This window comes from Trachemys scripta, chromosome 4 (assembly GCF_013100865.1).
Source record: "Trachemys scripta elegans isolate TJP31775 chromosome 4, CAS_Tse_1.0, whole genome shotgun sequence".
NCBI classification, from domain to species: domain Eukaryota; kingdom Metazoa; phylum Chordata; order Testudines; family Emydidae; genus Trachemys; species Trachemys scripta.
In genome coordinates this window covers 81,730,465-81,742,858 of record NC_048301.1, presented here as the reverse complement: position 1 = coordinate 81,742,858, position 12,394 = coordinate 81,730,465, and the positions used below count along the sequence as shown (strand labels likewise).

General features: G+C 42.5%; 1 protein-coding gene across 4 annotated transcripts in view; it reads right to left on the bottom strand.

The window, feature by feature from the left end:
• Positions 1 to 12,394, bottom strand: part of SHANK2 (SH3 and multiple ankyrin repeat domains 2) — a 621,242-nt gene that overhangs the window by 318,924 nt on the left and 289,924 nt on the right. For all 4 annotated transcript variants that reach the window (XM_034769724.1, XM_034769725.1, XM_034769726.1 and 1 more), the window contains one exon: positions 2,198 to 2,311. In XM_034769724.1, the coding sequence (XP_034625615.1) occupies positions 2,198 to 2,311 (114 nt within the window). The remainder of the gene's footprint in view (positions 1 to 2,197; positions 2,312 to 12,394) is intronic.

The following is a 12,394-nucleotide window of genomic DNA, read 5'->3' as shown; positions in this document are numbered from 1 at the left end:
CCTTACCTATAGCTCAATGGCTAGAGTAGTCCCAGATGTGAGAGACCCAAGTTCAAATCCCCACTCTGCCTGATTTGGAGCAAGGATTAGAATCCAGATTACTTATCTCCTCAGTGACAGCAATAGGGTATTCTGGTATCAATTTTTCCTGTTCAATCTGTTGCATTTTGTATAAAATATTCAAATATTAATTGGAGCGGGAACTATAACCTGCAAGCCACTGTGCTTTGAGGTCATTTCCATTCACACTCACTCTCCCAATGAATATTAAAGTATTCACACTGAAGCCTTTGGAGGAGGGTGGGCTTCAGAGCCCATTTCAAAGTGCTGTCTACACCAGTGGTTCCCAAACTTGTTCTACTGCTTGTGCAGGGAAAGCCCCTGGCGGGCCAGGCCGTTTTGTGTCCCTGCTGCGTGCAGTACATCCCTCGGCCTGCACTGCTTCCAGCGGTTCCCATTGGCCTGGAGCAGCAAACTGCGGCCACTGGAAGCTGCGATCGGCCTAACCTGCGGACGTGGCAGGTACACAAACCAGCCCGGCCCGCCAGGTGCTTTCCCTGCACAAGTGGCGGAACAAGTTTGGGAACCACTAGTCTACACAGCTATTTTTAGAGTGCTAGTGCAAGCCTGCTTGCCCAACTCTATCACCCAGGCTGGGAGCTTCACTGTCGCAGGCTGTGTAAATGTACCCTAACTCCTATCCCTGAATCCTCATCCCACCCCTGCCTTTACATAGTAAAATAATCAAATCCTACAAGACCTCCAGTTTTTCAGCTTTCGTTAATTCTTCAACAGTCTGGATCAGTGTTTCCTTCTCAAGCCTATCCTGTCTACACAAAGGTCATACTTGAACACAAATTATGCATGGGCAGACTATAATCACCTGTGAAATACTGATTTTTTTGTATGAATGCCAGTACAAAAATTATATTGTAATGTCTTTACATCCTCAAGAAGTTCTTCATTCACAGATCAATGATCTAACACCTTAATAGCTCATTTAGACCATTCCGTTGTATCCAGTCCATACTTATTAGATCACTAATATACTCTGGAAGTTGTTATAGTTCACAGTGAGCTTTCAGTCTGAATATATGAGCATGTCCATATTCCCTTAAAAATAGGGAAAGTAGCTATGATGCATTAGGTGCATTACTCTTTAAATAAATATTGTAGCCAATTTATTTTTGATTCATGAACGCTGTAATACCTGGAACCATAAACTGTGGTTAAATAAAATTGTCTTTGCTTTATTTATGGCACAACCACATAGTAATGGAGAACTCAGTTCTCCGTACCACAGTTAATAGCAGTATAGCAACACTTTTAAGTGGCCTTTGTACTACGTACGTGGAGTATCCCTTAGAAGCCACAAAAGCTGCAGCTGAACACAGTAACAGAAGGATTAAGGTTCTGATCCTTCATTGAGATTACCACGGGCACAGGTCTGCCCATGCAAAGCTCATTGCAGAATCTGCACCTAAATTTGTTCATTGTTTCTTGCCAAACATCATTGCATAGAATAATACCAGTTTTAATTTTCAAAAACAACCAGCATTTGAAACCTGCAAACTATTTTTTTTTAAATTACTGTATTATTTAAAAAAAAAAAAATACAGCACTCACTCCCCCCTTTCTAATTAAAAAAAAAAAAAGGGTTCCAGTCAAATCCTAAACCCATCCCTAGGGTTTTTTTAGTTCTATCACTAACTCTTTGCAAACTAGGGTTTATGAAGATGATCTTTAGACCTACATCCTCAAAAAGTTATTAAAGGTTCAAAGTAGTGAAAAGGTTTATTATAATAAAATGGCAATTTAACATACCAACAGTCACATTTCCTTCAAGTGCTTAATCAACCAGTGAGAGACTTTTCATACACTATTAGAATATAAAACTACAACATAGTGCTCCCTTAAAAAATGTCTATAATCATTCCCTACCTGAGAGTTATACCAGTACTTTACAGGAGATTGCTTTCTGAAAAAGATTGTTTGGCTTGGACAAAGACCAGGAAAGTTTGATCAATAAATGCATCTTCACTGATCTTTATTAAGTGCTCAGTCTTATTTAATTCTTCAATTTCCAGTGTTGCACAATAAGGCCATGTAATATATTCTAATTTAGGCCACCTCAGTGCTCAACTAGACACGTTTCATTTGTTACTGTGCAAATTATTGCTGAATTATATTCGCTTACCTGGTCTGCTTTCGTTTGGTTTACACTGCACTTCCTCAACACAGTCTGCGGGAAACCATCCAACAAGTCCTCGGGTGCTGCCTTCCCAGAATCCACCTTCACCAATGCTTAAAACTAAATACAAAAGAGAAAGAGAAATGGAATGTTAGCTTTTTCACTGCTTTTCCTCTGGAATAAACTTAAATTCTAAGATTATTTAGACAATGGCACACCAATGAAAATGAACACAGCACAAGCAGCCAAATTCTGCTTCACAAAACACCTGCACAGAATCCCCTGCATAGGTGATTCTCAGGTATTACTACTGGGGATGGGAATAGGGAGCTCACTGTTGAGACAGAGCTCAAGGTGCACATATGACTCCCAAGGCCACACCATAATCCTTTAAATATACTATTGTATTTCTGCAATACTGATGTTATAAAATCATAAACCTCAGCAACAGAAAAGAATGAGAACTGAAGATGCTGAACTAATAACAGGCTCAGATTCTTGGTAAACTGGGTCTCAACATTTATTTTTTGAATTACTCATAAATGTTATCCTTCCTAAGGAAAAAGGAGAGAGTATTTACATTATACAGTAATGAGTTCTTTAAGCTGTATAGTCCCTATGGGTGCACCATGTTAGGATGGTCTCTTGGAGATTTTTGACAGCAGTGTCCACAGGTCCACACCTGTGCCCTACACATCCTTGTGCTCCAGTACGGAGGTATATAGGGAGGGCAAACTTGCTGCTACTTCAGTTCCTTCTGAACCTTAAAGTCCAGAGTCAAAGATCCCAAAGCAAAGGGGAGAGTGGGCAGTGGAGCACCCTTAGGGCCAACACACCTCAAAGAATGCTAGTTACTGTACAAGCATGCGTCTGACGAAGCGGGTATTCACCCATGAAAGCTTATGCTCCAATATGTCTGTTAGTCTATGAGGTGCCACAGGACCCTATCGCTTTTTACTGATCCACACTAACATGGCTACCCTTCTGATACTGTACAAGGAAAGTAAACTCTCCTTCTTTGAGTTATTGGTGCTCCACGTTAGGAGATTTCCGAGCAGTACCTCAAATATAGACGAGGGTGTTGAGGTGATTAATTCAGTGCAGCCTTGCCAATGTCCAAGATAGGTACATTCTTGGATAAAACTCTAGAGTTAGACTGAGCCCTGGTGAAGTGGCCATTTGTACTAAGTGGGTGACACCACCAGAAGTCTCATAACATGTCAGGATGCATCCTGACACCCATTTTGATACACTTTTGGAGGACCCTGGATGCCTTTTCATTCTTTCCGTAAAAGAATTAAAGTCTGGGAGAAGCCCAGAGGGCTTAATGCTATCAAGGTAGAAGAGACTGGCTTCCTCTCCTGAGAAGTTTTGGGTAAAAAACTGGCAGTTGAATGTCCTGACTGATTTGGAAATCTGATAAGGCCTTAGGCAGGAAGTGAGAATGGGGCTGTAAAGTCACCTTATCACAATAGAACACCATGTATGGCGGATCAGCCATTAGCACACCTAGTTCTCCTACCCATGTGGCCGAAGTGATGGTTATGAGGAATGAAGTCTTGAAGCACAAATGAAGAAAGTAACAGGTCCCCAAAAGATTCCTCAAGGCATTGAGGATGAAGCTGAGGTCCCCAAGTGGAGTAGGTTCTTTGACATGTGGAAAGAGGTTGAACAGAATGAATCTTGCAGCAGTAGGGTGAGCGACAACTCACCCTCAGTCAGACAGTGGAACACTGTAATGGCAGCTAAGTGAACCTTAACTGAGGTCAGTGATAGAGCCATGATTTTTAAATTTAGCATGTAATTGAAAATGTGTGTGAGGAGAGACCCAAGAGGAGATTATGGATCATTGGACAAATCAGCTTCAGAAACTATTCCACTTCTCTAGGTGAGTTTTCCTTGTGGCAGGTTTTCAGCTTTCCATCAGCATTATTTGGACCTCTAGACACCAGTCTCCTTCTATGTCAGAGTGTCGTCAAGGAGCCAGCCCTTTAGGTGGAGACACAAGATGTTGGAGTGAGTCTTGGTGCTGGATTCCTGGGTCAGGAGGTCTGCTGTCAGAGGAAGGCAAAGAGCCCATCACAGGAACTGTGTTGGCCAGACCTAGGTGGCCATGATAGTGTTCTAAGGATGGACACCCATCTCTCGTTTCAGCTTGTTCAGGAACTTAAGGAGCAATGGTATTAGGGAGTAAGCATACAGCCAGATACAAGGCCAAGAGGAGCATCTCCCAGTGACTTGGAAGCATGCCCTCCCCTCAAGCAGAAATGCCGGCAATTCCTGTTGAACAGTATCACAAAAAGAGCTCTCTCTTTGAGGAGCCCCTGGTGAGACAAATTTCCTGAAATACTGTGTTCTGTGGTCTTCACGGAAAATCCTGCTCAGGGAGTCAGCTACAGTGTTCTGTAACCACAATAGGTGAAACTGAGATTTCTAGGATGTGAGATATGCACCAATTCCATAGTTTTATGGACTCTGTGCATAAGGACTGAGATCTTGCTCCCCTTGGTGTTTTATATAATATACTGCAGCCCTGTTTGACTAGGTGACCTCTGATGCTGGGTAGGAAATGACAGCATGAGTACCCAAGTACTTGGAGATCCAGAATGCAGATAGAGGAATAACAGTGCTGAGGGTCCATTTGCCTTGACCTGAAAATTCTTGGAAAGGGGTTTGTGCTGATATTGGCGGGGTGGGGGGGGGGGGGGGGGGGGGGGGGGGGGGGGGGAGAGAGCAAGGAGAAGAAGAGATGCGAACACAGAACTCCCACACAGACCTTTTGAGGATCCTTCCTCCAGTCGAGGGACTTAAGAACTCTCCAAGGTATTGCCACTGGTTTGAACAGCTTGTGCTTGGTCAGGATGTAGATAGATCTGCGTCATGCTTGGAGACATCGAGAGCATAGACCTGCAAGGGGTGTTATGAATGTACAGGCTGCCATGTGGCCCAGGAGTTGAAGTCATATCCTTGCTGTGATTTGAAGGCTCTGTTGTAGTGTGCAAATGAAGGTGGACATCATAGAAAACCAGTCCATAGGCAAGTACTCTCTGGCAAGTGTGGTGTCCAGAGTGGATCCAACAGATTCTATTCATTGTATAGGTGTGAAAGCAGATTGCTCCATGCTGAGTTGGAGGCCCAGAGTGTGGAACAGGGATAGAGCCTTGTTGGTTGTTAGCTATACCTTGAGAAAGGAGCAAGATCCAGTTGCTGAGACAAGGGAAGACAATTATTCCCATCTGATGAAGATGGACTGCAATGGTCAATAGGACTTTTGTCAAGATCCTCAGGACAGTTGAAAAGGCAAAGGTCAGGACATGGTACTGATAGTGGTCTTTGCCAATGATGAATCATGGGATGTATCTGTGGAAAGGCTGAATAGCTATATGAAAGTATGCATCCTGGAGATCAAGGGCAATGAATCAGTCCCCTAGATCTCAAAATGGAATCATCACTGCCAAGGTTATCATCCTGAACCACTGACTGAGGACAAAGATATTTAAAATCCTGAGATCCAGAGTCAGTCTCCATCCTCCTGGTCTCTTGGGAACCATAAAGTAGAACTCTTTTCCAGTGAAGTACAGGAGAGAATGCAAATCCTGCTGTAAGAGACCCTTGTGAAAAGGGTCCCAGAAGAGGATGTGGAAGGGGAGTAAGAGTGATGGATGGAGCTGAACTGGATGGAATTGAAAACTACATCTAGGTTTCATCTGTCAGAGGTGATGAGCTCCCAGGAAGGAGAAAATGGGAGAGGCAGACTCCATAATGTTGAAGAAGAATGGGTTGGTGCAGCAAAGGATCCAGGTTGGTGCAACCCTCAACCAATGCATCAAAAATGGTCACTTAGAAGAAGTGAGAGAGAGTGGAGGGATCACTCCGTGACAACACTGAAGAGCTTAACCTTTCAAACGGAAGATCCTCCATTGTTTTCTGTACTTCCCTAGGCAGGCCAGAGGATTGCAGCCATGACACAACACAAAACAGTACATGACTACAGCAGTTGCAACAGAACTCAAAGCTGTGTCCTCTGCTTCAAGTGAACCCTGAAAGAAAGTTTAAGTGATCATCTGGCCTTCTGTGATGAGAGCTTGAAATGTCTCCCTCTAGTCTTGAGACAAATGATCAATAAAATGAGAGTATTTCAAGTAATTTGTGAAGTCATATTTTGCCATCAAAGCCTGATAGTTAATAACTGGGAATTGTAGAGTGGCTGAAGAATAACTCTTATAACTGAGAAGGTCCAGGCACCTAAGCTCCTTGTTGGAGAGGCCTGATCTAGACCAATACTGTCCATTTCTTTTGTTGACAGAATTAATGACCAAAGAGTTTAGGTTAGCCCATTCGGAAGTGGGTGGGATGGTCATTGGTGTTTGCCACACTGTCGGCTAGTGACAATAAGGCGTCATTGATAGATAATACAATCGTGACTTGAGAAGTGATCTGGAGGATGCCCAGCAAGGAGTGTGGAGGTTCTTGCATTTTCTCCAATGGAATCTGTAAGGCCTCTGCAATTCTAAATGGCCTTGAAGTCATCTGTGCAGGATGGCAATGGGCACATACTTGCCTCATCTAGTGAGGAGGAGGATTTATTGGATGGTAGTGACTCCTCTACGCCTAGCTCTTGCTCTTATGGAAGTTCTTCCTGAGGAAGAAGGTCATGAACCATCAGTGGCTATTGGTCTTGAAGGGTCCTCTGTGTAACTGTTTTCCACAGGGGACCCAAGGATTCCAGAAAGCCCATTGTGATGGGGCATAACCAAAAGGGGTCAGTCCCCAGGGTGCTCCTGCCAGGGCTGATGCATTAGATGTCTACTGCGGGGGGGGGGGGGTCTCATTCTCAGGATGTACATCAAGGGAGGGAGGCTGGAATAGGAAGGTAATGGAATCCTGGACGGATGCAGAGGAAACATCCTTTCCTATGTCTAGTGAAGGAGCTACAGACGGTAGTACCAGAGGCCAAGGAGAGAGTGGTAACCACTTTGGTATTGGAGTCTGAGTCTTCATGAGATGGTGTGGTAGCTCCAGAGATTAGGCTGGCTCCAGAGCAAATGTTGGTACCTACAGGAAAACTCAGCAGAGGGAATTCATATTTTTCCAGGATATGAAGATCTGCATGGGAGAGGAACCTGAATGATGCTGGTGACTTTGGGTACTGTTCCTTGGGAGCAAACATGTTGAGCAATACTGGGGTTGGTAGTGATGAGCAATCTGTGCACTCCTTGCCGTGACTCTATGAGGACAGTACAGAGGATGATTCAAGTCCTTGTTTTTCAATGGGTCCATGCATTTTGAAGACTCCAATTCCAGTACCAACATTGGTGCCACCCAGGGTTCCTTGCTGGTAGACTTCTTCAAACTGGAAGTCTTTCTGGGTGGTACCAAAGTATCAGTACCACAGGAGGCAGGACTCCGCAATACCCACACTGAGATATGAGTCCTCCTTGTACCCTGGCTTTAAGGGTGACCGTTCCGCTCTTCTGGGCTCCCTCTCTAGGAAATAGGGCCTCTTCGTATCAGAGGATTTCAAAAACTCCAAAGGCTCTCCATATGTTCTTTGCTTTCCAGAGCCAAGGCTGGCACAGTCACCAGAGCATTCTGAGCTGTTGATGCCAATGTTTGGTTGGGATCTCAGACCCTGCCAGTCTCAGGAAACACTCCATAAGTAGCAGTTTCAATCTGTTCTCCCTCAGGTTTCTGGATCTGCTTTTTGAAGCCAGATCAGACCTTGTAGTTAGAGGGGATGCGAGACTCTCCAAAGCAGAGAAGGCAGGTGAATGCCTGTCACTGAAGGGGAAGGACATGTGGCAGGTCTGGCTGGGTGCGAAACCCAGGATCTTTGGCATAACCCAGGAAAGTCCACAGACAGGGATCAAAGTAGGCCCTGACTGAAAATAAAGTGGGGGACACCCCCAAAAGGACAAACTGGGTGCTAAAACTAAACAAAGCATACTACAACAACAAAGAAATACGAACGAGATAAGCTAGGGGATGAATGAGCTATGTAGTGGACACGGACACTCCAGTTCAAGCTGTAGGCAGCTGAGAAGGAACTGGAGTGGCTGTAAGTCTGCCTCTCCCTATATAACCTGGTACTAGAACAGGAAGTGTAGGGCACAGGCACAGACCCACAGACACTAATGACAAAAATCTCCAATTGAGAGTGCATTGGTATATGCACATACCTTATACAGCACACCCATGGGGACAATAATTTGAAGAGCACAATACTTTATTTAATGGTTAACTCCAGAGACTTGGAATCTGGGTCAAGTAATATGAATTTCATGGTGTGAGCATATAATGAATACTCGCATATCCCAAAGCTAATATACACAATGGGGGTACCTTTTGAAACACATTGCTGATTTTCACAGTGGAAGAAAATGACAATGGGGAGTGAATGACCTTCTTCTAACAGGAGGAAAAGATTTACTTTGCCTAGGTGATCATCTTGAAATTGCTCTTCTCTTAGTAAGGATTGTGACAGAGGACTGCAGAACAACAGGGTTAATACAGTACTATTATCAAACATTTAGAGTAAATGAATTACCTCTCTATAATAAGAAGTCTCCGATATTCCAAAGAAAAAATATAAGGTTGTGTAGACATTTTAAACAAAAATACCAAAACCAATGCCAAATACTCAAAATAGACAATTAATTTGATCACACACACACCTCCTTGTGAGAAACAATGAAGCTTTAAAACTACAGAGCTTGATTCTGATTGCAACTGCATTTTGCACAACTGCAGCTCTACTGAGTTCAAAGGAGTTGAATTTCAACTTGATTTACACTGATGTAAATGACATGAATAATCAAGCCCATGCATGGCAGGAAATGTAGTACTTTCTTTAATACTAACAGGAAATCTAGTTGTCACACATGAGAAGGCCTGTATAAAATTATACACGGTATTAATGTTTACCTAGATTTAAGGCAGTAATGCAATAGTAGCTATTTCTGATAATGCCTATTAATGTCTATTAAAATATTTGACAGGAAAATGTTCCTCATCTGACAATTCTAGTTCTTTTAAAGTTTATATGTATAGACCTTACAGAATGCACATTTCAAATGTCATACTAAAAAGTAACAAGTACAAACTTAAGCCCACAATCCAGCAACTGGACCCCCAAGCACAGACCCCCTGAATCTATATATAGCCCTAAAGCGAAAAATTAAGCATCTGTCATATATATACACACACGTGAGTAGTCCTACATGTACTTAAGTATTTGCAGGATCTGGGTTTAGGGCCCTCATCCGACTGAGCACCCTCAGTTCCCACTGAAGACAATGAATATGTATGAACTTTCGCTCAGGCTGTATACAATATACAATTAGATATTGGACTGAATTTCAATGCATTTTTTTAACCTTCCTAAAAGCCATAGATATTTTGTGTGCATAAACAATCCCAGGTCTGTGTTTAGAAGGGAGGGAAGATGACAAAACCAGACTTGTGATTTAACAACATTAACAGAAGAAACTCAGTATAATTGTGTGGACCATTTATAAAGAAAAAAACTGAACGATTTATGCTGATATATCCCACTTGCTCTTGGAAATAGTTACAGCATGTGCATATATACACACATAAAAATCGGAGGACTCTCTTCCCAGCTGTATAAAATATATTTACAATTCCTATAATTAAAAAAAAATTCAATATTATGTGACTAGCTCAACAGACAAGAGGCAGAGATCTCCATCTGAGCTACTACGTGTCATCTAATAAAACACGGGGGGGAAATTCTGCTCTTAGTTACATTGATGAAAATCCAGAACAACAGTAGAGAGGACTAAGGAAATCTCCATATGTATGTCAGTGTAACAAAGCAGAATCTGATTCATGGTCTTTAATCTTCATATAAAAAGAGGGTGTATGTCTTTATATGTGAAGGGACAGATGCAACTTTATTAATAAGAGATACAGATGTTATATTTATTTTATGATTGAGTACAAGTTACTATTGTAGATCAACCATTTCTCCCCCCCCCCCCCTCCCCCCCCCCAAAAAAGAGTGGAAGCTAGCCTGGGACTCCAGTCAGATGGAAGAGCTAATGAAATGTATGACAATGCAGGACTCTTGTTGCAAATTATTTTTTGTATAGATAGTTCTGAGCACTTAATCTCAAGCTGATTTCATTTTACTGACTGACAGGAAGGATAACATAGACTGCAAAGCAATTGAGAAAAACTTCCTCCTTCCCCTAGCTAGTATTTTATTAATGTAAGTCAGGACTGTGGCATTACACCCTCATATTCTTCATGGAGATATTTTTATGATATGATTATGGCATAACTATGATGTATTTTATGCAAGATAAGGCATGTAAGATATCATTGGAAAGGTTATGACTTACTGAATATAATTATCCTATTTATATGCATGTATCTTTTCTGTATCTGAAGTTAGGAATATGGTCTATGCATCTATTACAAATGTGTTTACACCTGGGGAACGCCCACTAGACAGAATGCAATCAGTCTAGATGGCTGGTTGGGAAGGGCCATTAGGGAAAACAATAGGTCTTTCAAGTTGCTAATCTCCCACCTTCCAGGGAAGCCTTCCTGGGGATGCTGCAAACAGTGTCTGAGTTATGGCTGCAGGGACATGTGACCAAGTCATCTGGTACTGGACTCCATGATACGAGTATTTTTCCACTGACCGGCAGTGGGAATCACGCTGGGAGACAAAGGATTCACACCACATGCAAAAACTATTTAAGGCAGGGGAGTGACATTATCATGGCTCATTCATCATTGACTCCCTACCCAAGAAAGAAGACTGCTGGAAACACCTGAAAACAAAAAGACTGGTCTAGGGGAGAAGGGCTGAGCCCAGGCAATGGGTTGTCTGGCCTGTGAAAGAAATATCTGGAGTTTTAAGCTGCAAGCAAATGCAGCGTGCCTTCAAGAATCTCTGCAATCTGCTTAAAACAACATTTAGGGTGATGAATTTGCTACTTATAACCCATTTATTTAATATATTAAACTTAGATTGCATGTTTGTTTTATTTGCTGGGTAATCTGCTTTGATCTGTTTGCTATCCCTTATAATCACTTAAAATCTATTGTTTGTAGTTAATAAACTTGTTTTGTTTGGTCTAAAACCAGTGTGCGCAGAAATCATAACTTGGAGCAGAAAGTTGTGTATATCCCTCTCCACATTGAGGGAGGGGGCAAATATCATGAGCTTATGCTGTACAGTTCTCTGGGCAGCGCAAGATATTTACCCTCTGAGGGTGTGGGGCAGGAGAGGGGAGATGTACTTGAGTACTGGGCAATTCCTTAGCTGAGCCTTCCCATGCAGAGCTGATCTCAGCATCTGTATGTATAGCTGCAGCTGCATGTGTCCCTACCTGTATGTGTACTGGTAAAGTGCAGTCTGAAGCCTGAGGGAGGGCTTGGCTGGCTTGCCTCAATAATACAGTGTAAAGAGAACCCAGGCTGGTGGATCAGGTGGGCTCAGTGGTACCCCAGTCCCAGATGGCACCCTGAAAGGCAGGGGAACTCATCACAAGGACTATTACTTTGATGCTTTGAATTACACAGATCCTTCTGCTTCTACATAGAATTTATATTTTGGTTTGTTATAAGGCAGCTGGACATGTCACACCCAGAGGGAAAGTTTGACATGTCCATGCTAGTAGCAGCTGAAAATGGCTAGTCCATCCTCATCAAGGTGGAAAGAGGCATGTTTCTTTGAGTCCACAGGTGAATTCAAGGTAAAGAGTGATTATTAAATGTCACAAGTAGATTTCTAAGAATCCCACTTAGGATCAACATTAAATGAATGTTTGAAGTGTTATCAATTACTAAATGAGGGGAGTTTGGCAGAACTATACGTAGGATGCTTGTTTGAAAATATGGTGTCCATGAGAAGGAGCTAGGGTGATAGGTAGCGTATTGGGTAGAATGTACTAGTCTTTACAATTCTGGGTATTTGGCTTTAAATCTGGTTAAGTATCACAAATAAAAATAGATTGATTAGCTTCTTGGCCCTCCTACTACAGAAGCATCACACCACATGGTATGATTGGTCCCTGATCAGGAGATAGCTGAGGCTTGAATAGTTGGGGGTGGTGGGATAGCAAACCCAACAGTGCTTTTCATTAAACTAGAAAAAGATTAAATCTTCATTCTTCACTATGTTGAAACCTTTCCAAACTAGGCAGAAAACCATGTAAGGCCTTATAG